This window comes from Neopsephotus bourkii, unplaced genomic scaffold, assembly GCF_033783945.1.
Source record: "Neopsephotus bourkii isolate Nb327-2 ecotype Australia unplaced genomic scaffold, CSIRO-AGI_Nbou_v1 NB_1655, whole genome shotgun sequence".
Lineage (NCBI taxonomy): Eukaryota > Metazoa > Chordata > Aves > Psittaciformes > Psittacidae > Neopsephotus > Neopsephotus bourkii.
In genome coordinates this window covers 8336097-8360147 of record NW_026902129.1, presented here as the reverse complement: position 1 = coordinate 8360147, position 24051 = coordinate 8336097, and the positions used below count along the sequence as shown (strand labels likewise).

Below are 24051 nucleotides of genomic sequence, written 5' to 3'. Positions count from 1 at the left end.
AGGGCTGCTTCCCGGCTGGGACGCCAGACTTGTTCCAGTGTAGGATTCCCGTGGGCACATCGTTGCAAGCATTCCTGCAATGTGCTGATGTTGGACATTGCCCTAATGCGGGGTGGGTTTGGACAGGGGTGGCGGCGAGGCTTTGGCGAGACGGAATGTAATCAGAAATCCCTGCTTTCCGTGGGACCCTAATCCTGGCTCGCCGCGCTGGTGCCCGGGGCTTGTTTGACTTGCTTTTTGAGCCTGAGAACTGAGAGACAGCCTGAAGTTGGGTCCCTGCTTCCCATTTGTGTGATGCTTGGGAATAACGCAGCATCTCGCAGCTTGGTGAGGATCTCTGGCTAGCCTCTAGGCATTCTGCAGTTAGACCAAGCAGGCTGGGCTGGCTAAATGAGAGGAATCCTCCAGTGTTTCTCACACATCATCTTCAGTGTATTTGCTTGTGTCAAATAAAAATGAAGCATCTGCCTTGCAAAAGCATCCCAGTGCACAGCAAACACATCTAAACCTAAGGACTCCTAAACAAAAAACTGAATTTAATCCTCTCTAACCTTGTTCTTTCTCCCCACCTCCTTGCTGAAACAGAGGTGATGGTCCTCAGGGGGTTGTTTTTGCTCTCAGCAAGACTCTGGGGAAGGTTTTACTCTCTTAATCAACCTGTGAGTTCCAGGAGGCCATCTGGTATTTGATCCCGAGGCTCACAGATATCACACTGCATTAACTTCACAGTGAAAAGATACATTCCCAAAGTTCCCATCCATGTCCATACACAGCCACGTCTTCCTGCCTGTCCTGGTCACCTCGTAGGGAAGCAGTGGGTTACCCTGATGTGAGCAGAAAATCACATTATCTAGGAGGGCCCCTACAGTGTTACAGTGTTCTCGTTTTAGGCAGCCTGTGCCCCCCATTCAGATGTCTGCCCTGGCACAGTGAAGTGCACATGTGGGACAGGGAGCAGGGAGGGTGACAAAGGCTCTCTGCCCCCGTTGGTCCCAGGGTGAGCCACGTCTTGGTGTGATCACAGCCATCATGTAGTGAAGTTGCCAGGTTGCTCTGAGTAACTGCAGCCACTGGGACACTGTTGGCAGGTGGGAACAGCTGGACCAGATGTGCTGTAGTTCCCCTGTCTGGTACCAGCTGTGACTCCCCTTGGACAAGGTGCTTGGTTAATGATGCTACACTGACCCTGACCTCAAAACTTCCCTTCAGAGAATCCTAGACTGGTTTGGGTTGGAAAGGACCTTAAGCTCATCCAGTTCCAACCCCCTGCCATGGGCAGGGGCACCTCACACCAGACCAGGTTGCTCCAAGCCCCTGTGTCCAACCTGGCCTTGAACACTGCCAGGGATGGGGCAGCCACAGCTCCTCTGGGCACCCTGTGCCAGCGCCTCAGCACCCTCACAGGGAAGAGCTTCTGCCTTAGATCTAACCTGAACTTCCCCTGTTTCAGTTTTCTCAGCCAATGTTCTCACCCTGTCTCCATACAGGAGGTGCTCCAGCCCCTGGGCATCCTCGTGGGCTCCTCTGGACTTGCTCCAACAGCTCCATGTCCTTCTTATGCTGCGGACACCAGAACTGCACACACCAGGCCAAGTGAAGCAGCTGAGTCCAACACAGGGCATCTGTGCAGGAGAAAAGGTAATTCCTGTCCATGCTCATTGCTCTGGAGCTCAATCTGGACCTTGGCTCTCCTGATTCGAGTATGAAAGGTAACGTAAAAAACTCGTGAGGCAGCATGACAACCCCAACAGGTTTGCCCATGTCTTGCCTGGCTCTGGATCCTATGGGTGCAGTGGTTTTGCTTGTCATCCCACTTCAGTCCAGCTCTCCTGCTCCCCGTCTACTGACCCTGGCTGGTTCCTACTGGAAAGAGGATTCTGAAGGGCTTATCCCAGTCAGTGCTCAGGCAGTACTGGAGTCACACAAAGGATACAAGACTGGCACTCAAGCTGTATGGACTTCTTCTGGCAATGGAGCTTGTCCTGTCTGCTTGTGTTCCTAAAGGAAAGGAGTGACCAGAGTCTCATTTTACAGCAGGAGAAGGGACGGCTGCTGAGCAGGAATGCTCATGGCCAGGCTGAGGGATGTCATGTAGGATGCAGGATGCTGTGCCCAGCACAAAACCAGCCTTACCCAATCCTCCTCCACACCAAGTATATTGAGCAGCAGGTTGTAAATGACAGTGAAGAAACCAGTCCACCTGAGAGGTCTTTTGCTTAGAAATACCTTTATTTTATAAAGCCACAGTTCTGTAAAGTTTTACCACACTTATAAAAAAGGGGCTGACAATTCTGAGGGAGAAAAGAAAAGCTGAAAACGTTTCTTGTAATCCAGGGTTACACAAAGGCTATATTTATAATATATATATGTATTTATAATCTGGGGCCAGTCGAGATGGAACTGCAGTACGGGGGAGCTGGGGGCTCATATTTCAGAGACTTGCTCGTGTCCTACAAATAGTGTCTCTTGGCAGAAGGGGTTCACAAGGACCATCCCGCTGTCACGATAGTCGCCGTTGGCAGGGGAGCGCGGCTCGGAGAGGTGGTCCTAGGACAAAGACACAGCAGCAGGTTGAGCACCTCGCAGCTCCGCTGTGAGCACACGGGGCGCTGCACTGCCCTGTACAGCACATATGGGGAATGGGATGATGTTTTTATCAGAGAACCAGAGAAGCACAGACTGGTTAGGGTTGGAAAGGATCTTAAGATCATCCAGTTCCAACCCCCCTGCCATGGGCAGGGACACCTCACACTGAACTCACCCATTTTTGGGGGGTGTTTTTGGTTGTGTTGTTGGTGTTTGTGGTGTGGTGTGTTTTTTGTGTTTTTGTTTTTGGGTTGTGGTTGGGTTGGTTGGTGTTTTTTGTTTAAAGTCCCACTACCCCCCTTACCTGATGCTGTGTGGGACGTGCACAGCACACAGAGCAGAAGGACTGACTGTCAGTAACAAGCCAGCCCAAAGAGCTCTCCTAAGCAGTTGTGGTATGGGGCAGACATTGGCCATAGGCTCAAAAGGAAGAGAAACTCAGGAACAAAGTCACCTAGAGGTGATGAACTCCCATGACCACACAGCATTATGGAATACATGTGCAACAGCTGGGAATAGGATGCAACCCTGTTTTGGTGACATACATGTGTAGGGGTGAGTCCTTCCCAAAAAGCTGTTTCCCTGAACGTGTACATACCTCTGAAGTCTCCAGTGACTGGATCTCTCTCGGTAACTCTACAGCGTGCCTGTTGAAGTAGTCCATGGTAATAGCATTGTTCCAATAGCTCAGGTTGTTTTCCGGGTTGGATGTCTTTTTCTTCCTCCTCATGCAGCAGACTGTCAGCAGAACTGCTGTCAATAGAAACATGTCAAAAAAGTGGTTATTTCCTTTCAATAAGGACTCATCAGTACCATGGATTTGGGTTTTACGTTACTTAAGGGGAAGGCTGGTGACCTTTGTTCATACGATTCACTCTTGGTCAGATCTAGCTCTCTCCTACCAAACCCCACACAATTAAGTGAGAATCCGGGTCAAGTGGATGAGACTTTGGGTTTGGCAGAAAGATCAGGTTTTGCTTCCTTTTTGATGTGAGTTTATAATCTCCAAGATGTGGCTGCCTGGCTAAGGGAAAGCTTTGGTGGTGTAGCTGATGGTATTTCAATACTTGAGCAGGGATTTATAGACCCTGTAGGACAGAGGACTCTCCCCAGGGACCGTGAAGGATGCTGCTGTGCACATCTCTTCTGCTTCTAGCGTGTTCAGACGCTTCAGTGATGAGCACATTAGCAAATGGGCATTGAGACACGTGTCCTAGGCTCAGACACCAAATTAATACATGCAGGTAGCTGCACGTCTTCAACACCAAAAGCCTCTGCGCTAAAGTGACACCGATCCCTGCCTCTGGCACCTTCCACTTGTAACTTGGATTTTGGGTACTTTGTGACCATGCTGCAGAATATCAGTGACCAGATGGGCTCCTGAGTGGGATGAGGTGGCATGGAGATCCCCTCTGCTACCTGTCTCACACAGCTTATGCTTCCAGTGCAGCGTTTACCCCAGAGCTGGGGTTTTCCTGCCTGTCTCCATCAGCTCTATCGGGATGTGGGATCTATTGATAAGTGCAATCCATTCCCCACACTTCCCTGGGTGGCAGATGTTTCTGAGCCTGCCTTTTTCTCTTATCTATGGAGCACTCTGAAGCTCTGGCAATCTGACATATGGGAGCTTAAAGCAGAGCAGCGAGGGAAGACGAAGTGGAACCTGTCTGCTCTCCCCTGGTATCTCCTGTGGTGTCCCGGCAGAGATGCCAGCCGGGATAACGCTCCGGCAGCGCGCGGTCCGAACACAAAGCGCAGTGCTGTTTTCTGGAACTGCTTTCTGTTCAGACCGGTGATCCTGGCACTCTCACAAGGGCCAGGCAAGCCCACTGGAACAAACTCGCTGCTCCCACTGGTCCTTGCTCAGGCACGTACCACGCTCTGCTCAGAGGGTTAATGCATCAGCTGTGTGCTTATCTTACACCTGTGGAATGAACCGACCAGCTGTGCTTGCCATCTACCTGATTTATCCAGGGAATGCTCTGCTGTAAATTCACCCCTTTCTTTCTAAGCCCCTGGTGGTAGAAAAGGAGAGATAAAATATTCATGCAGCAGAAAAGGACGTGATTTTCTCAGCTACAGCCAAAATCATTTATTAGAATGATAGCCCAGAGGCAGGACCAGACTGCAGAGAGGTCAGAGCTGCTCTGCGTGGTTTGACAAACACTGCAGCTCCCCATAAGCCGTGGGTAAAGTGGCAATACAGCAGTGCAAGGCTAGAGCTCTGTTTCAAACCAAATAATGAGCTACTAAGAAAAAAAACCTGATGGGTTTGAGTTCAGGCAATTTATGTCTCACTCAAAGGGCAAGGTGAGCTGAGGCCATAAATCTTCTCCCGAAACTAATGGAAAAATCCCCCGCACTGCTCCTGTAGGTCTCACAAAAGCAGGTCATCATCACACTGGCTGTTAGCTTTGACTCATATTGCTTCAGTGTTTCTGTCACCAGTAACTTCATTTGCTGACAGCACGACTCCTGCTGCTGTGCCTGTTAGCAGGCACCCCATGGGGGCCACCAGAACTGCCCATCCTCCTCAAGGGCTGCATCCCTACTTTGCCTCTGCCCTCTCCATGTCCCATCCTTCCTTAAGATTAGAAAGTGAAGCAGAACCTTCCTTTAGTCCTCCCCACTGAGCAGACCATGGATCTTTTCAGTACTGCATCAACAAGTGCTCCCTAAGGCACAGAGCATTTGTGAACGTGCCTGAGGATATGAGAACCCCAGTAAAACCAACTCGATCGCTGTGCAAATGGCTTGGAAACCTGAGGTTCTCCAGCTATAAAATGGTGTGGCTGCTGACAGAGAAGCATCGGGTTTGGGTTTTAGGGGCTGGAAAGCTGGTGACAGTCGAGAGAGACTCTTCTCCTTCCAGCAGGAAATGGCCTTGCCATGTGCAGATATGGCTGCTCTACAGCAGTAATGCTCTCTCCCTTAATTACACCCTTGGCCTCCAACCTTAGAGCACACACAAGCAAATGGATGAAAACCCACAGCAAATGGGTTCCTGAGATTCCCTGAATACAACATGCTTTAGCAGAAGGCTGTCTACCAAAGCTGCACCAACCCAAAGCACAGGTTTAAGAGGGAGAGAGAGGCCAGCAGGGCTGGAATAGGGCTATTTCCACCTTACGTGAACTACCCTTTTGGGGTATAATTTAGTGAAATTAATGTAAGTAGCACAGGAGAGATCTTTTCCAGAACATTCCTAGGAGCAGGGTACAGCTTTACCAATATTCTCCGAGACCTATGTGCTCCCACAATTAGAATTATGTGTATTACAGAAAAAACCCTCTTTCCAGAGAGGCAGCTGCAATGGGCAGCCAGGCTGTATTAAATGGATGAAGATACACAGAGGGCAGAGATGGCTTGGGAGGGAGAGATGGCAACAGCAACAACAGAGCTGAAAGGAGAAAGAGTAGCTGCAATACCCTGCTTATCCTTCCTGCTGTGTTATGTGGTGTCCTCATATGGACGAGAAAGTGCTGCTGCTCAGTGCTGCCATGTATCACCTCTGCTTCAGAGATGGCCAGCCCTTTGGCCAGGAAAAGGGCTAGCTCTTCTCTAGTTTTCAGCCCATGAATTCAGGGGCTGAGCAGCTGATAAGCTCCAGCTCTGACACTTGCTTCTTTCTGGCCCTACAAGTGCATTATCTGTTGTCCATCCCCTACCTCCCGCACTGGAACAGGACATAACACATCCCACAAGCAGGAGACATGAGGGTCTCACAGCTTTACAGGTTTTGAGGCTGGTGGGAACATGTCCATGACCCACATCTCATGCACAACACCTGCACACCAGGAGACACTGCCCTGTTAACCACAAGCTGCATTTAAGGTACAGCACATCTCAAACCCAGCATCACTGAAGGACATGGAGATACCCATCCCATTCCCACAGTGTTTGTTTGAATGCTCAGTTTCCATTGTGGGGACATGTTTACACTCCCCTTGTTGTCTAAATACAGCTTCAACCACCACTTCCTCAATCTCCTTTTGCCTTTTCTATTAAAAGCTTTCCCTCTGCTATCAGAAATGTCCCCTATACATGTGGGCTTTAGCCTCTTCTTGGACTACAGTGTGACATGAATATGGTTATGTTGCATTCCTCAGCTCTTAAACAATCCACAAGGCTCTTTCCTAATCTTCCAACGTTTTAAAAAACAGAATCCACCAGGATTATACCCCATGTTTCATACTGGCTTCATAAATGCAGTGTAATCAGATCTTACCAACTCCCGACCACTTCCTGATAGTCTTCCCTTTCCCTTCAACTCACTTCAATAGTTTACCAATCTTATATAGCCTCATACCCCTTTCCCACACTCTCCAGCTCCCACACAGAACACGACATTAACAGACCTGAAGGGAATACTCAGGCCATAGGTTGTTAATTTACTTCTCCCTATGCCTGCAGATCATAACATTAACTGTGTTTCTACAGCACCCTCGCCTCAATGACTACAATAATGAGGATTCAAGTCCCTTTCGATTTCCTGAACTTGCTGTGGCCATCTATAGTTTTATATATAGTATACTATATAGAGAGTATATGTATCTATACTATGTAGTATATACTATATGCTATACACTATATAGCATGTGTGTGTGTATATATATATAGCTGTCAGTGGGTTGAGTTATTGATCACAGCTGCTTCCATCTAGAGGCAGGAGGCTCTTCCCCAGCTCAGCCTGAGCTCACACCTGAGGATTACACTCAGGATCTCTCTTGCTTCAGACCAGTAAGCAAGTGATGAAGCTGATACTGGAAAGCATCCCAGTGCACGCAATGTGAGCTAAGTGGGGTTAGGTCCAAGGCAGTTCTTCACATACTCTTCAAGTTATGCTGATGCCAGCGTTCGGGGGCTCAGCCTTCCTTTCGCATTCTCCCTTGTCAGCAGAGCTGCCTGAATGGATTCGCTTCTGCGCATCTGATTTGCAAGTCTCTGTTCTCCCACGTTCTATCATGCCGTTCTGTAATTACAGAGACACAAGCACGGGGAGCCCAAGGACCAGGATGGTGGGGTTTTCAAATGAATTCATACTGCTCTTCATTGCAGAACCTCCACACGTACGAATGCACGGGCACAAACATGGTCAAGGCTGCCTGAAGGACACCGCAAACCCAACCCCAACTGTGACACACCACAAATGCTGCTATCAGTGTTATATAGGGCTTTGCTTTTCCAGGAATGCAGTGATACAGAACCCTTCATTTTCTGCAGCCCTCAAATGGCACAGGCAGCATTATCCCTGTTCCTTATACCAGGAAAGTGATGTACCAAAAGGTGAAATGATTTCCCCAGGTTCACGTAGCAGACATGGCTCACACACTCCTACTTTTCTGGCTAGCATTTTAAGGGATTTCAGTGGGACTCAGAATCCTATGCATCCTCAAAGAAACATGTACCGTAAGGACAGGGAGGCTAAATCCCATCTCTTATTTAAACAGGTGAACTCCCGAGGCCCAAGTCTTCAGGCTAGTGCTTATAATCACTGAGCTGTGCCATCGGCATGGCTGGAGGGAGCTGTCAGTGGGGCTCAGATGCCGGGGCACAGCGATGCTGAGCAAAGCCTCTGCTGCTTCCTGCTCTTACGTGCACAACGAGGAGCCCTGGCAGGGTCCTTCCTCCCAGGAAAGATGGAAAAAGCACATGAGGACAAGCACAGCATCCCAGGCACTTCTTCCAGAGAGCTCCTGTGGCCACGCTCTAGCAGGTCACTTCCCCTGTTATGGAAGCTAAAATGGCCACAAGGTTTTCACTTAGCAAGTGCTTGTCAATAGGTATCACAGCAAGTGGTCCACGTGTCGGAACAGGACAGATGTGTCCCTGCAGCGCCATGGATTTCGGGCAGCACAAGCTGTCCCCACAACCCCCCTGATCAGAAAGGCTTCTCCAGCCTCCCCACCACCCCTCATGCAGGGGAGGGATATGGAGAAAGGCATCTCTGCTCTGGCCACTGCGCAGCTCTGCGAGGGAACAGCCAGTTAATGAGGCTCCCGCAGCTCTGCATCTCCTCACCTCCCTCCACTTCTATCCAAGGTGTGCTGCCTTGGGGGCTTGCTCCCTCCTAAGCCAGCTCAGATATTTAAGAGCATGGAGGCTCGATACCCGAGATCCCTCCACATCCCAGCATCCCAAGCCTGGCGCAGGACAGCGCTTTCACAGCACATGCCCGCAGGCTGCGAGAGCCTCTCACCGAGAGCCTCTCACCTCACCCCTTGAAGAGGAAATGAAATCCCAGTGGCTGGGGTCTTCACCCATCTCTCGGCATCAACCCCTCTACACCAGAAGTGACAATGCCAGCGTGGGGCCGCCTGTCCACAGCTGCAGGCGCTTGTGCCCGGGAGGTGGCGACAGTCCCCTTCGCATGTCCCACACCGCGCAGTGTACACGGTGCACCCCACACTGTACAGTGTACATCCCATAGCATACACGGTTGTCCTGGGTTCAGCTGTAACAGTCATTTTTCTCCTTCGTAGTAGCTGGTGCTATACAATGTACACCCAATACTGTACACTGTACACCCTGTACCATACACTGTACAATCTACACCCCATGCCATATGGTGTACACTGCACAACCTACACCCAGTACCATACACTGCACACTCTACACCATACACCCCATACAGTGTACAATGTACAACATACACCCCATACCGTCCTGTGCACTCCATACCATACAGCGTACAACACACATCCAATACCATACACTGTATGCTGTACAATATACACCCCATACCGTACAATGTACCCTGCACACCCATGCCTCAAGATACACAGATGCTTAAGGGTCAGGAAATAAAGTGCCCCTCCGGTGTGCAGCACAAAGAAGAGCCATGACCGACACATGTACCCCTAGGTAAAAGCATTTCTGGTATTACAACTTGCTTTTCTTCTCTTTAGGAATAGCCACTGACTGCACAACAGCACTCAGCACGGCACAGGTGAAGCAGCACAACTTTTGGATGAGGCATTTCAAGAAGATCCCAAAAACACCCATTTAAATGCCTGCCTACCATTCATTTCAACTCTGAAATATGGCTTAGGGTTGTAAAAGGAGAGTCCTGCTGAAGAGCATCCTTGGATATCTGGTCCTGAAAGCAGGACTTCAATACAGGAATAATGTGAACACTCAGTTGTATTAGAGCTGGTAGAGATCATTTCCCAAATAACATTCACCCTGCTTGCAAAGCACAGCTTACAACTACAAGAAACAGAACAGGCACATCCTGTTACAGCACTTAAGAAGAGTTTAAACACCCTTTAACTAGTGGCTTAGAAGCCCTGCCAACAGACTCTTCATATTGTTGTTATTATTAACAATAACAATAATAATAATTACTATCATTAGTTATTAGCTCATATATGGCACACTTCAGGCAGAGATGTACATCAGCTTATAAACTGCTTATGCTTCCTGTGCTTGTGTTCTATGATATTACATTGTGTTTTGTATTTAATAACAGAATCACAGAATGGTTTGGGTTGGAAAGGACCTTAAGATCATCCAGTTCCAACCCCCTGCCAGAGGCAGGGACACCTCACACCAGACCAGGTTGCTCCAAGCCCCTGTGTCCAACCTGGCCTTGAACACTGCCAGGGATGGGGCAGCCACAGCTTCTCTGGGCACCCTGTGCCAGCACCTCAGCACCCTCACAGGGAAGAGCTTCTGCCTTAGATCTAACCTGAACTTCCCCTGTTTCAGTTTGAACCCATCACCCCTTGTCCTATCGCTACAGTCCCTGATGAAGAGTCCCTCTCCAGCATCCTTGTAGCCCCCTTCAGACACTGGAAGCTGCTCTGAGGTCTCCACGCAGCTTCTCTTCTCCAGGCTGAACAGCCCCAATGTTCTCAGTCTGTCTCCATACAGGAGGTGCTCCAGCCCGTGAGCATCCCTGTGGCCTCCTCTGGACTTGCTCCAACAGCTCTGTGTCCTTCTGATGCTGGGGACACCAGAACTGCACACAGTGCTTTGAACGCTTTCTCTCCAGATCAGTTTGCTTTCTGAATATTGGCCCAAACCGTAATGCTTGGGAGAATTTATTTGATCCTCTATTTCCTCATTGATAGACAAAGCACTGTTCAGCAAATCAAATATTGCTGCTTCTCACCATGTGCTTGCTATATCCCAGGTTCTCCTCCCCATCTGCTGCAGAAGCATGCATTCACACTTCTGCTTTGGTGTCTCTCTGATTGTTCATCTTTTAGATTTAAGCTTTGCTCTCACTCGTGTTTAACCATAACCGGAATAGCAGAACCGATGGTCCCAGAGGCACAAGTCTAACAGATAGTGCTGAGCCAACCCAATACACTGGCATGGATTAGTGCAGCTCCCTCCCCAGGTGTGTATTCCTGCAGTCTCATGGCTCCAGGTCTGCCCCTGATTCAGCTCCCTGGGTGGACAGAAAGTACTGAAGAGCAAAATGAATAGGTTATAGCAACCTGGAAGTGTCTCAGGGAGGTGCCAGAGCAGGCCCAGGCAGAAGGAGAGGGGCAGCATCAGGAGGCTGTGCCTCGAGGAGGGCAGGAGACAGCAGCAGGGGTAAGCTGTGTGCGGGGCTGGCTTGGTCAGCTCCCCTTGCTGATGTCCTCAGTACAGCCCGTAGCCGTACGTAACAGAACTAATACTCAGTATTGGTGGCTGCTCCTCTTATGTTTCCTCAGGCAGCAAAGGCTGGGTAATGTTGGCTCTTGCTCCACTCCAGACAGATCAGCATAATCACCCCCTGCACCAGTGAAACCCCAGCTTGCCAACATACCCCAGCTAAGCAGGGGACTCCCAGCACCCAGCTTTCTCATCATGTCTCATGTGGGTTTTGTACCTGTGTCGAATGCTGAGACCCTAAAGCCAGCTCTGGGAACCCAACCTGCCCTGCTCTCACAGGTGCCCAAAGACCAGGATTTCAAATACTTCCTGCTCCCTGGAATTCAAAGGGAGGAAGCCAGCACTTTGGGTATCATTCTTTAAAACCTGATAGCTCATGAACTGCCTGCAATGAAATACTGCCCTGGAAAACCAGTGTTTCCTCAGGGATCAGTCATTGCAACTGGAATTAACCCTCTGGGTTAGCACTGGGCTTTTTAAATCCAATTCCAGGGCAGTATATAGCAGTTCCTAGATTAAAGACTGGTACAACCTTTTGGTCACCAGCTTATATGCTTTGAAGTAAAGCTGCTTCACCTTCTGGAGTTGTTCAGCCTCGTGTCATACCCTCAAATGAAGGCCCAAAATGACTAAGTGATTTCTAATAGCAACAGAGCAAGTATGCTTTGAGTGTAACCATTTCAGCTCTGCATTTTGAAGCACCTTGGTCAGTGAATGCGATCTCATATCTAGCGATTGCTCCTCATCCATCTCAGGCCACCCTCCTCTGTTAGCTCACCACCTCCTCCTTGAAACACGGGCTGAAACGTGAGTTTTATGGAAAGAGAAAGCTGAACAAAGCAGCAGTTAACTTACAACATGAGGATATAGGTACGCTGATAGCCAGAATGATCCAGGCAATGTCCATCTTGCTGAGACAGATGGTTGCCCTGTGCTGGGGCTTGTCCCCTTCGGTGACATGGGAGATGTTTCCTTGCACTCCAGGTTTCCAGGTCCCAGCAGGAACCAGTCTGTTTAGGAAGTTCCCAGTGGCGGTGGAGCCAGCGGTGGAAATGGAGGTGGACAACCTGGTGGCAGGAGCTGCAGAGAGAGCAGTGCTTAGCAAGGTCACGTTGGTCACTGTCCCATGCTGTGTTGGAGAGGGTCCCTTGGGGTCTCCCGTTGCCACGGAGGAGACACTGACATCAAAACTGGTCTGAACCGAGTGTCCCGCTGCTGCTGTTGCAGATCCAGGGCCAGCAAACAGAGGGACATTTGTACTGAGGTTCAAGGTTATCCAAGAGTTGTTTTTGCTCAGTATATCCCATACGCTGTAGTGGGTGGGTTTAAAAGGCACCGACACCGCTTCAGGATCGGTTGATGGTCCAGCAGTTGTGGTGGCAAAACCTGCCTCCTGCAGCACTAGCTCGGCCCCATCGCCTCGCTCTGCTTCCCTAAGGCTTCCCGAGGTGCTGCGGTGGGGTGAAGGGTCTGAGTGTGTAGTTCTTGCCAGCCCCATGCCATTGGGATCACCGGATGCTGCGGTCTGGGACTGAAAGGGGTGGTCTGTGAAGGGGCTCCTCAGGGTAGGGAAGGGAGAGTGCAGGGTCGTCTTTAGGTAAGGCTCTGAGGACTCTGTGAAGTTGCCTTTGAATACCTGGAATATTTTCCCCTTGGGGCGAGTCTGTCCCGAGTACAAAGCACTCTGGTTGTGTAAATGATACGTTTCCTTGTCGCCGAGGCGAGGGCTGCTCGCTTGCTTTTGCCCGGTGGAAGGGGCTTTCTCCACCACGTTGACGGAATGGGGCATGGTGTGAGCAGACGTGGGAAGGGGCTCTGCTGCGTGGTGGTCTTTGTGGCGAGGTGTTGTTCCCATGGCTGTGACGGTGGTAGTGTTCATTGGGAAGCCCTGAGAGGAGGAGACAGTGGGAGACAGTACCTGAACAGAAAACACCAGCTCTTCTGTCAGTGCCAAGATCAGTAGAACACCTAGAGGAAGAAGCACAGAGAGAGGGTGAGACACCAGGGAGGGACCAGCGGGCAGGGAATGGTATGGCTTGTGTGTCTGGCAGGAAGGGGTACCTTCCATATTCAGAGTTAGCATCCAACTTTGTTGGCTTCTCTGGGAAAGTAGGAAGGGAAAGGAAAATCCATGGTGGCCCCATGGCTGTGGAAGAGGCGAGGTGGGAATGGGAAGGTCGCAGGGAATCTGGAAAAGAGGGAGAGTATGGACTCAGGAGAGTGCTTTAAAGAGCCATAGGCATAGACAAAGCATTTAGGGGTAGAAACAAAAGATCTTTTCATCTTTGTTTTGTCCAGGAGGCCTCCAGCTCAATGTCTGCATCACTATGGGGGTCCATAGTCACTCCTTTGGCTGCAAAACCCTAAATTGGGCTGCTTCCAGTCTTGGATGTCATTAAGCAATCTGGGGTTTGAGAGAGCAGCTGCTTAGCCCTGCTGAAAATTAGGTCAAGAAAGGATGTCTGATGAGAAGGCTTTCTGGGTTTATACATGCTGCCCTTTACTGAGCAATTTCAGACAGTCTGGTAACTTCCTTTGGAGTATGAGATGTGGACAACCTCCAAATGTTAGAAATGAACAAGAAAACATAAAGAAACAAGAAGAAAATCACAGCCGTCTTTAAAAGCCAGGTGACTATGAAGGGACTGACTCAAATCTAACACAACTGCCCTCTGCATCCATGTGCAAACGGTGGTACCCTGTTCTGTGCTCACATGTGCTGTGGAACTGGATTGTATGAAATTTGCCTCCTGCCACTCTCTGCAGTGCACACATCTCATGAAGTACCAGATTCACACCACCGGGAACATCAAATCTTCCTTTTATCCCTAGTCCAGAAAACAGGCATGGGCAGCTGCAGTAGCATAAGCCTCCCTGGGGTGCAGGGCTAATACACCATGAGTTAGTGTGACATGAAGGGACCACATCCATCACACGTCACCATTTCCATATGTTGAAGCTGTCGAGTGTAATGTGGAACTTTCCTCACTAGGAAGCACATGGAATAAATCCATTTTGCACAGTCCACTGAGCATCATCAGATGGCACCATCAGCACTGCGCTAGTGTGGGTTTCAGTGTCAGGGTGAAAAATGCTGCCACAGTTACTAAATCAGGGACACAAGTTCATCAAAGCTGCAGGACTCCAAACCTTCCAGCCAAGACTGTGGAGAACCTTCCTGTTCCTTTCTCCACCCTTTCCAGGTGTGCCAGCTTCTTCCATGAGCACTGTTAGGCCACTTGGTTCTACCCTACTTGGGAAGAATACCTGTTATGGGCACCAGCAGAAAAGGAAGGCAGGGGCTTGAGATTATAAAAGATCTCTGATGAGGTGTCCATGGGGCCCTAGGGCTCTGTGTTGCACGCTGGGCAGATGCAGATGCCATGAAATGTGTTTATTCTGAATGCTGTGCACCATTCACACCCATCCACATGCAGCAAAGCTGACCAAAGGAGCAGTACCTACTCCTCCAACCCAGCTAAACCCTCTGCTTCAATCACTGGCTTTGATTTCTGAACCAGAACAGCACAGAATTCTTCAACCAACAAAATTCACCTTATCTCTGCCCCCCCACAGCCTCCTGTTAATTCAGAGCATCCAGAAAATGAAACCACTGACTGGGTAACATAGTGAAAGACAATCACAAGCGATGTACTTGTAATGTGATGTACTTGTCGTGTGTGTGTTACTGATGCTAAAATTAGCTTTTTGATTTATTTATTCATGAAATAAAGATCTATGCCAAATAAACCATCACCTGTGATCCTGCTTCCCAGTTCCCAGCCAGCTGCAGACAACATAGAATCACAGGATCATAGAATAGTTAGGGTTGGAAAGGACCTTAAGATCATCAAGTTCCAACCCCCCTGCCATGGTTGGCACTTGCACTAAACCATGTCACCCAAGGCATGCTCTTAGTGGAACACCTCATCTAAGGGAAGACCATATTCCATGCACTGAGATGCAGCCAGGAGAGCGGACCGTGCTGTATTCATGGAGCATCACTCTTGGAAATGAAAAGGAGAACATATCTGCACATTTCTGGTAGCGCTTATTCAGAGGTCAAGGTCAAAGAAGATATTCTAGAGTCCATATGGCTAAGACTTCATGCCAAGACAAGTTGCTGCCACAGAACAAAGAGGAAAGGATGACAATTTATGTGGGATATGGCGTGTGGAGATAATGGTTCAGGAAACTTTAACCCTGCTGTTCTGAGCACACAGGAAAAAGTGCATTGGCAGACCTTAGGAGACACTCAATTGGAATGATTATAATGCCTGCTAAGATTTGGGGATGTTCTTGCTATCACACCTCATGCAGAAAAACATCTCTACTGGGTTAATACTTTTCTTCAGGATCATCCTCAAGGAATAAGGAAGTTGACAGCTCTCCCTGCATGTTGTGCCCTGGGGTTAGAAACCCTGCTCTTTGGCTGAACACCCACCTAACATCCACCTCCACTGCTTGCAAAACTGGTATATCAGAAGCTTGCTGCTGCAAAGATTTATGATCTCTCTGGGGCAGCCTGTTGTTGTAGCAGGTCAGCACATACCAGGAATGGGAAGCCAGATGCATTTAGCTAATACCTGTAGGTGGCTTGTGAAGTATAATTATTCACAGGAAATACAACATCAGAAGTAATTTATCTGCCAATAAACAGTAACCCCCAAGACATTTGGCTGTCTCAGGTGGCAGCAGTCACAGTTTGCTTGTCCATTAGGTCCCCTTTAACAGCTTCTGCAGAGCCAACGTGGCCCATAAGCTACTTAAGACTTTGGTTGACTGTTTGAATGGACCACAGGAACTCCTTCAGTGTCAACCAGAGCTAATCTGTGCCCCTAACTACTCAAAAACTGTTCAGTTTAGAAGATCATTCTGAAAACAGCCAGTGCTATATATATAGGAAGAACTGGATAATAATAAGGACTTTGCAGTGGGCTTTGCTGGCCCTTTCAGGTAGAATTAATTTGCTTTATAATTGGTCAACAGCCAACTGGAAAGCAGAAGTAAAGCTGGAATTGGCACTTCCAGATGCTCTCCATCACTACCTAAGCATACTCTGGCTGAATGTGCAATGACCTGACTGCCCAGAGCTGCCAGTTACTTTTCTAACACTTGAGGATATGCAATGTCTTACAAAGTAGGACTCATATTGAGGTCCCTGATATTACACTGCCCTGTTTGTCAATTCTGGCTTAAGCCTAGGAAAATGGTGTTCTGATTTCCTCCACTAGGTTGCAGGAAGTATTTATCACAGAAATGGATTTACCCAAACCCTTCAATTTTCCTTCCTTCCCAACCTCTATCTCTGCTTTGCAGCAGGAAAAGGGCCATGGTGGGTATGATGCCAACTATCCCCCAGTGCCTCAGCTCACCCTCAATCAGGCTACCACTGGAATGAAATCTGGTTGCTGTCAAGTTGTCATGGCCAAAGTTTTGATATCCCAGCTGAGATGGTACCCAGCAGATGCCTTTGGTCTGTTCAAAGCAAAGCCCAGCAGCTCTTTGCCAAAATCCTTCAGTTTTGACTGCCTAAGACTGTTAGGACTGATCATACTTACAGCATAAGCCCTTGGGGTTAAGGACTCACAGTCCTTACTATCTGCTGGCATAATGGTAACACAGACTGATGCAAGCACATTATAGCAAATAATAGTAATTAATTACATTTGCAAAGGTCAGTTCACACCATTAAGTTTTTCCATAAGGGGCCATTTCTAAGGCATAGGAGCTCAGGCTCAGAAGGGGTTAAACTGGTTTGGCTTCTTAATGTTGTGTGTCAAACTCCTACTTTTGGTGTCTCATTTTATGGCTGCGTTAAAACCACTCAACCCTAATGAGAAGGCTGATTGACCTGATGCCTCTGCAGTGTGAACGGTGTCATCCCGTGGTCTCGCAGAGCGCACCAAGAAGGGAATTAATGCAGAATGAACTAACTCAAGGATGAAGCCCAGCAGAGTGACAGAAGAGTGCGCACAGAAGATGCTGATGTGAATTTAGCCATAAAGCCTCCTTCCTTAACAACATGGTGCGATCTCAGCACCATCTCCCTACAGTGCTTCTTCCCATCACACACTCATGTGAGGAGCCCAGAAATGGTGTGGACATGAAGAAAATGAAGGAGTTCCTATCCAGCAATGTTTTCAAATACTGCTCCAGTCAGTCTCAGGGAAGTTTGGGTTAGGAATACTTTTGCAGACTATGAAATCTTCAGGGTCCTAACACTTGGGAACTGCCTCGCAGCCCTTTTATTTGCATGCAGGAGGCAGAACTGCCTCCCTCCAGACCAGAAAACCAAAGCAATCCTGGCCCCAGCAGCTGACATCCTTTGTTTCACTTCAGGACCTCAGAAGCCCCTGCTCGAAGCCAGTGTCCTGGCACAGAACAATATGAAAAGGCTTCATTTAGGAGCTAACACTGCTGGTGCTGCACGGGACACTTCACGGGCACTTTTGGGAGCAGCCTTTTTGCACGACATGGCAGAGTCAGCTCACGCGTTCAGCCTCCCCGACGCACCCCCTTTAAATGACACAAACTCTGGATTTACAACCAAATTCTGGTCCAAAGCCTATGGAAAGGTTCCCAATGACTCTAGCAGGCTTTGGACCAAGTCCTGGCTGCCAGAGGTACAGTGGAAACTTCTGAGCTGCACATTCACCTTTTCTACAGCAAATGAACGTGCACCACGTGCTCAGTCTGGTGTTTGACCCCTTTTGGCCTCTGCTGCCTCAGACCCTGCAGCAGGACAAACAGAGCCAAACAGTTTTGCTTTAGGTAGTCAGGAAGAGCTTTTTGTTCAGAGCCCTACTGCTGGACTCATTATTTCAGACTGCCGTGGGCAGGAGAAGCAAAGGGAGCTTTCCTACAAAGGACCATTATCTACAGACCCAAGGCTTGGGGGTACACGGGCAGCGCAGGGGATGCTGAAGCCTCTCTGTGCTTCTAACATTCCTGACTTACTAATAGTGAGAGAAGGTTGTGCAAAACCTGTTCAAAGCAACAGCAATGTTATTGTTGTGATGAAAGCTTCCTTCACAACACTATTAACTTCTAATGTGCCTCTCAGCAAACCTAAAACGTTACAAGGAGTAAAATGAATCTTTAATAGATGGAAACTGTGCAGCAAGTACAGATCACTCCTCTCATTACGGTCCTTTTTGTTACGGTTTCCTTGTCACCTGTCGGAGCAATATGATTTTCACCCACAATAAAGCAGCCCTTGTACAAACAAAGAGTTAAGCAAATTTCACCCATGATTGGTGGCAGAACTGAGGGAAGAAAAAGTAGGTTACTCAGCAGAGGAAATTTCTCTTCCCTGCCCATCGCTCAGTGGCTGTTAGACCAGAACTCCCAGGTATTAATTTACAAGTTATTGTCTGCTTTCCTGTGTAAGTATTGGGTTGATTAACGCCGACTTCAATACACGAGGCATTGCAGGGAATTAGACGCAGACTAACAGCTCTATTTGCAGTAACACAAGCCAGCAGCAGCAGAAGCTCTGGAAATCACATGTACAAACACAAATTAAGCAGCACTCACTGACACTCCCTGTGCAACAACAGTAACGGTGGCTCCAGTTCTCATGTGGCAAGACTTCCCGGCCCTTTAACCACACTAAACCCAGTGCAGAACACTAGCACTTCCTCTAAGGTGCACTTCCATCACGGACTTCAAGAGAGTGAGCCTATAGACCAAAACCAATTTCTCCAGGGAGTTAAACAATGGGTGATACAAATAGGACAGTATCGTGTAGTCGCAGAGCAGGCAGCTCCCAGTTCATTCTCATACTGCACTGGAGACCCACAGATACTACAGGAGTGGTTCAGATCCCCTGTTCAGCTCAGTATACACAGACATCCGAGCTGCTGAACCTTGTGAAAAGGCTTACTGACAATCTAGGACAACAGTAATGACTGAGAGGAGGGTAATAAGAAGAAAGAGCCTGACTCTAGCTGCTTGCTTAAGGTAATCACTTACCTGGAAATATCATTTGGGCTTGTCAGCAGACATCCTCACCTGCTCACATCACACGGATTGGGAAGCTTCATCCCTCAGCAGAGAAAGGCAAAACACATCTTCTCTCTAACGAGGCAGCTGCAGCAGGAGTTGCTGTTATTGTTGGAACTGGTTTGGAGGAATGAGGGCAGAGACAGCCCAGGCAGGCGTGTCTTGCAGGGCTGTGCAGCGAGAGGGCTCGCTCCTTTATGGACGGACTACCTTTGCCACTGCAGGGCAGGATTACTTACTGAGCCAGACCCCCTCTCTGCCAGCAGATCCACGGGCTGCTTGGTATTCCAGCTTGGTTTCCCATCAAGTCCAGATACAGTTTGTCTGACACGGGTCTATTCAGATGCCAGAGGATTGCTGGCAGTGCTCCTTCTCTGGGAACAAAACAGCCACAAGCACCCCAGCTGCACACCCTTGGGAGGCTACTCAGTCCCCATTCCAAGGCAGCGTGCCCTCCCTCCAGCTTGTTGTGTGTGGATGGCTTTTACGCATCTGCCTCCTGCTTCTGTGCCTCCACCAGACTTTCCACTTCATTCAATTACCTCTAATGATATTAATATTCCTGTCAGAGGGAAATACAGGGAACGAAATCAGAGGATCATCTCTCCTCTGGCATCGAAACGCACGGTCTGGTTTTGATTTCTTCACTCCTCAGTGATGAACTGGCCATAAAGATGTTCACAGATCCCGTGATTCTTAAAGCCATAATCCTGCCCCTCTTCTTCCATTTCTTCTTTTTCCCCTGTCTCTCTGGCACAGCTGGGTGTCTGGAAGAACACACTGCCTGGAGAGCACACAAGATACCCTGTGCAGCCAACTACCCATCCCTTAAAAGGGAAACGGTGTGAGAGCAACAAGTTAGGGGCTTCTTGAGAGCGGTGTGGGGATCCCGCAGGAGTCCCAGGGCAATCCCCACCACTCAGGCTTTGATTCAGAGCCCCTGCTGTGCTGCAACAGCCCGAGCAGTTTGTTACACGGGCTCCCCACAAAATTCATTCCTAGTGTTTTGCTAGAGAGAAAAGCCAGTTCCTTCTTCACTCTGATCCCATCAGGTGAGGAGATCCTTCTGTTTTCAGGTCTTGATACAAGGGTGTTGCAACCAGACTTCTTTTTTGTCACTGTGGCTGAATCAAACAGGAATGATGCTGTAACAATAGGTTTGAGTTTGGCAGCATGCGCAGCTATAGGGTCTCCAGCAGTGACCCCAGTGCTGACTGAAGTCCCTAATGAGAAGGCTAGGCAGGTGTATCTGTATATCACAAGTATATCTTACCCTTAGTTATACAAACTCTGTTTTCACAGTCACAATCATTGCATGAAGGATATGGAAAGACAAAGTGCAAATAATAATCTGAGATCTGCTCTGCATTCTTGTGTTCTCCTGCTGATGGTTCTTTTCTCCTTCCCATCTGCAGCTCACTTTTCCCCCTTGCTGTTTCCAGTCTGAAGGTTTTTCTAAATAAAGATATTTAGTGCATTATAAACTAAATGGTCCTTACAAATATCAGCTTGTTTAGCAGTTTCTGGGGCTCAAGGCTGATGAAGAGCTTGCTGCTGAAACAATGATTTAGCACGGAGCTGCAGCTGGCATAACAAGAGAACCATGCCACGTATTTAACCTTTGCTGGAGGATTTGCCACATCTGTAAGTAGTAACTCACACAGATTTCTTCCCCGTGTGCTGTCATGGATGGAAACATATGGCTCAAAACTGCAGAAACCATCGTTTGGAATTTCAGATGAAAACCCTTCTGAACGACAGAGGCTCTGTGCGTTCCCTTGTTCAAAAACACATGGAACAAACCAAAGATCCTTTTAAAAGCATATGAGTATTCCTTGGTCTGACAGCTCCCCCCTCACACAAAGCTTGTCCAGCCCCAGCTTTGCAAATGCACATCCCTTCCTTTCCAGCCTTTACTTGGCAGCAGTTTTTGTTGGCAGGGTGCTGTTGCCAAGGGAGACAGAAAGGATGTGCAGCTGTCTTTTCTTTCACCTGCACTTAGTGCTGCTGATCCTATTTATGCTACTGCAGAACCTCTGGCTTCTAAGAGACCTCCTGTCAATGTCACCGGACCTTTTGAAGAGTTTCAACAATGACACAAATAGCTGTGGCCTCTGATAGAAAGCTAAAATAGGATCTCACCAAAGAGAGGATGCAGTCGGTGTCACAGATGCTGACTTAAGTAAGGGTATCCATTTAATGAGCAACAATAAGAAGGGGGAAAGGAGGATTCAAAGCCATCTTCAAAAGGTTTCTGACAACTCCCCAGAGCAGTGAGTAACTTCAGGTATGTGGAAGTTACATACTTAGCCTAAGGTAGCTGTGGCTCTGGCAGGCAATTCACCCCATCCACACATTGACTAGTACCCCAGAGAGGCTCCTCTCTTGCCATTAGCAAGAGGTCACATAGAGGATGATGAGCTTTAACCAGATGTCCAGCTTTCAGGTGATGAGAATTAGGTGAGATGAATCCCACCTCGTATCCCTCCATCTGTTTACATGGCATCATCATAAAGCAGAGTGAGGATTTGTTTAGTACATAAAAGGGATAACTGAAAGTGATGTTTGGAAAGGTGAAATGTAGTCTTTCTATTGCAGTACCTTCCAGGAGAGGAAATCCCACTGCTTTGGCCATTCAGAACCAGTTTCTCCTGAACACCACACAACAAACCTTACAGAGCAACACTTCATTGACATGAAGAGTAGACTAGAGCAAGGCAGCCCTTCCATGGTAACACATTAGGAAGCAGTTTTCTTTCCCATATTAGAGGGTAAGTGGGCAAGCACTAATTCAGATGAAGCAAGGAGCTGCTGCCTCTCAAAGGAACAGCATGCAAGGCAAGATGTCTGGTGCCTGGAAGGCAGCACAAGGAAGCAGGAGCCACTGCTTCATGCACAAACAAGCCTTTTCCAAACAACTGCAGCTCCTGGACCTGCTGCACTCCTTTTAAAACCCTCCCATCTCCAGTCAGAGGCAAACAAGTCAGAGGCTTTTGATTCTAGACCCACATTATACATCTTTTCCAAACCTACCCTCCAGCTTTAATTTACACTGACTTACCCATCAACCAGGACACTGATTCTAGACCCAGGATGCTCTTCCATTACAGCACAGTCATTTTAAGCTTGCCTTTTCTAAGGAAAGATTTGTAGGGACAGGTTGTCTCTCCCCCTGCCCGTCTTTGATCCATGGCTAATTGCAAATGCTTCAACACACTGCATGATGACTGGTCAAGAGGCAGAGCAGAGCAGAGCAGAGCACCCTACACATGGATCCCTCTGCTGCAACGATTCAGGCCTTTTTTATTCCTCTAATTGCAAAGCTGTGCTTAAATTCTCCATCTGCAGGTGCAGAGATGTTGATGCTACAGCCAGAAGGGATGTCATAGCTAGGCAGAGGCTGACTAACTTCTGCAAACCCTGAAGGTATTGCGCTCATTTCATCTGTTCACTGAAAGTAATTTGGATGATGTATTACTTATGCCTCCTCCTTCAAGCACATTATTACCTCCAAGTGCCTGGCTACCCTTGTGCTTGATCTCCAATGAGAGCTTGTAATGAAGAGCTTGCACCGATTTGTTATGTGAGCAGGTAACACGTAATTAGAAAGTACCCATTCTATTTACCTGCAGGAAGGCTTTACTCTGAGGTTTGGACCAGTTGAAGCAAAAGGGACAATGTGCCTCGGAGTGAGCAAATGCTGGGGACTTACGTAGCTATTCACAGCCTCGGTTTATCATCTGGGCAAGTAAGAACCAAACCAGGTCAGGATGCAGAGGGTCAGCATTCCCAGTAGGGGGGACCGGCTCTGTGGGTACAAAGGGTCATTGGAATAAGGATAATCCCCAAGGTGGACTTGGGCTATAAAAGGCAGTGAGAGTTTCCATGCCCAGATTTTCTCTTGTGAGCACAGCCTGAGGATATAAGGCTATGTATAAACCATCCAGAAAGGCTGTAATGTGCTGCTTTTATTATCTTCTGGATTATACAGGGCTAGCAGAGCCTCTGGAGTAGATGTCAGGTTGCTAAGGAAAGAAGTGAGCTGTTACTTTTCATTTCTGTTCATTCTTCTATAGACAACTCTCGTTTGGCTTCTGGAACAAAAGCTTGTATGGCCTCTTAGGTGTCCTGAGTTGAACCTAGCTCCAACTAAAGCTGATTTCAGAATAACCTGGATGCTCACCATGGCCCAGCAGCACTGAGCCACATGGGTGCTCCATGAGGTCTGCTGATGGCCCGAGGGGGCCAGAAACTGGAGGTACATGCTTGAAGCTCAGGTGGGTCAGGGGTGCAGGTTGCATTATGACATACCAAGATAAAAGGGAAAGATCAAATTCCCTCCCTGGAAGTATCAAATGCTCACTGCAGAGATGAAGAAAGAAGGATTTGCTCCATTAGACTGGGACACGTATTTTTTGCCATCCTTTGAAAGCTGGGTATTGCTCTGGAAGGAACAATTGTCCAACTTGGTGTTGTAAATCAAACGTTCCTATAAGTAAGGTCACAGCAGTAGCTGGATATAATTTCTGCTAATGGGAGCAGGACTCTGCTGCTTATATTTCACTCAGTGTTCCTGCTCCTGCATTAGGTTCATGAGATGGAGATATGCAATATCACACGCAAAAACCGTAAGGATGAGATGGCATGGGGCTGCAGCATTACCTGATGAGTCAGGGGGATCAGTGGTTCAAGTGGAAAGACATATGAAGTTAGGAAGAGGATCTCACTTTATAAAAATATGCTCTACCAACTCTGCAGTTCACTTCTGTGATTTGTATTTCCTATTCAGCATGCGTGTAGTTACACAGCAAAGTAAAACGTTTCACATTTCCATATGGATAGTCTCTT

The 24051-nt window shown here is 48.3% G+C and overlaps 1 protein-coding gene across 6 annotated transcripts in view; it reads right to left on the bottom strand.

Moving 5' to 3' along the window:
* Positions 1-2210: 2210 nt before the first annotated feature.
* Positions 2211-24051, bottom strand: part of TMEM108 (transmembrane protein 108) — a 154400-nt gene continuing 132559 nt past the window's right edge. For 4 of the 6 annotated variants that reach the window (XM_061375047.1, XM_061375051.1, XM_061375046.1 and 1 more), the window contains 3 exons: positions 12052-13164; positions 3185-3339; positions 2211-2547 (listed from right to left, as the gene is read on the bottom strand). In XM_061375047.1, the coding sequence (XP_061231031.1) occupies positions 2425-2547; positions 3185-3339; positions 12052-13164 (1391 nt within the window). In that variant the 3' untranslated portion in view covers positions 2211-2424. Of the gene's footprint in view, positions 2548-3184; positions 3340-12051; positions 13165-19173; positions 19526-24051 lie in introns of those variants that run through there. The other 2 variants (XM_061375050.1, XM_061375049.1) reach the window with 2 other exon arrangements.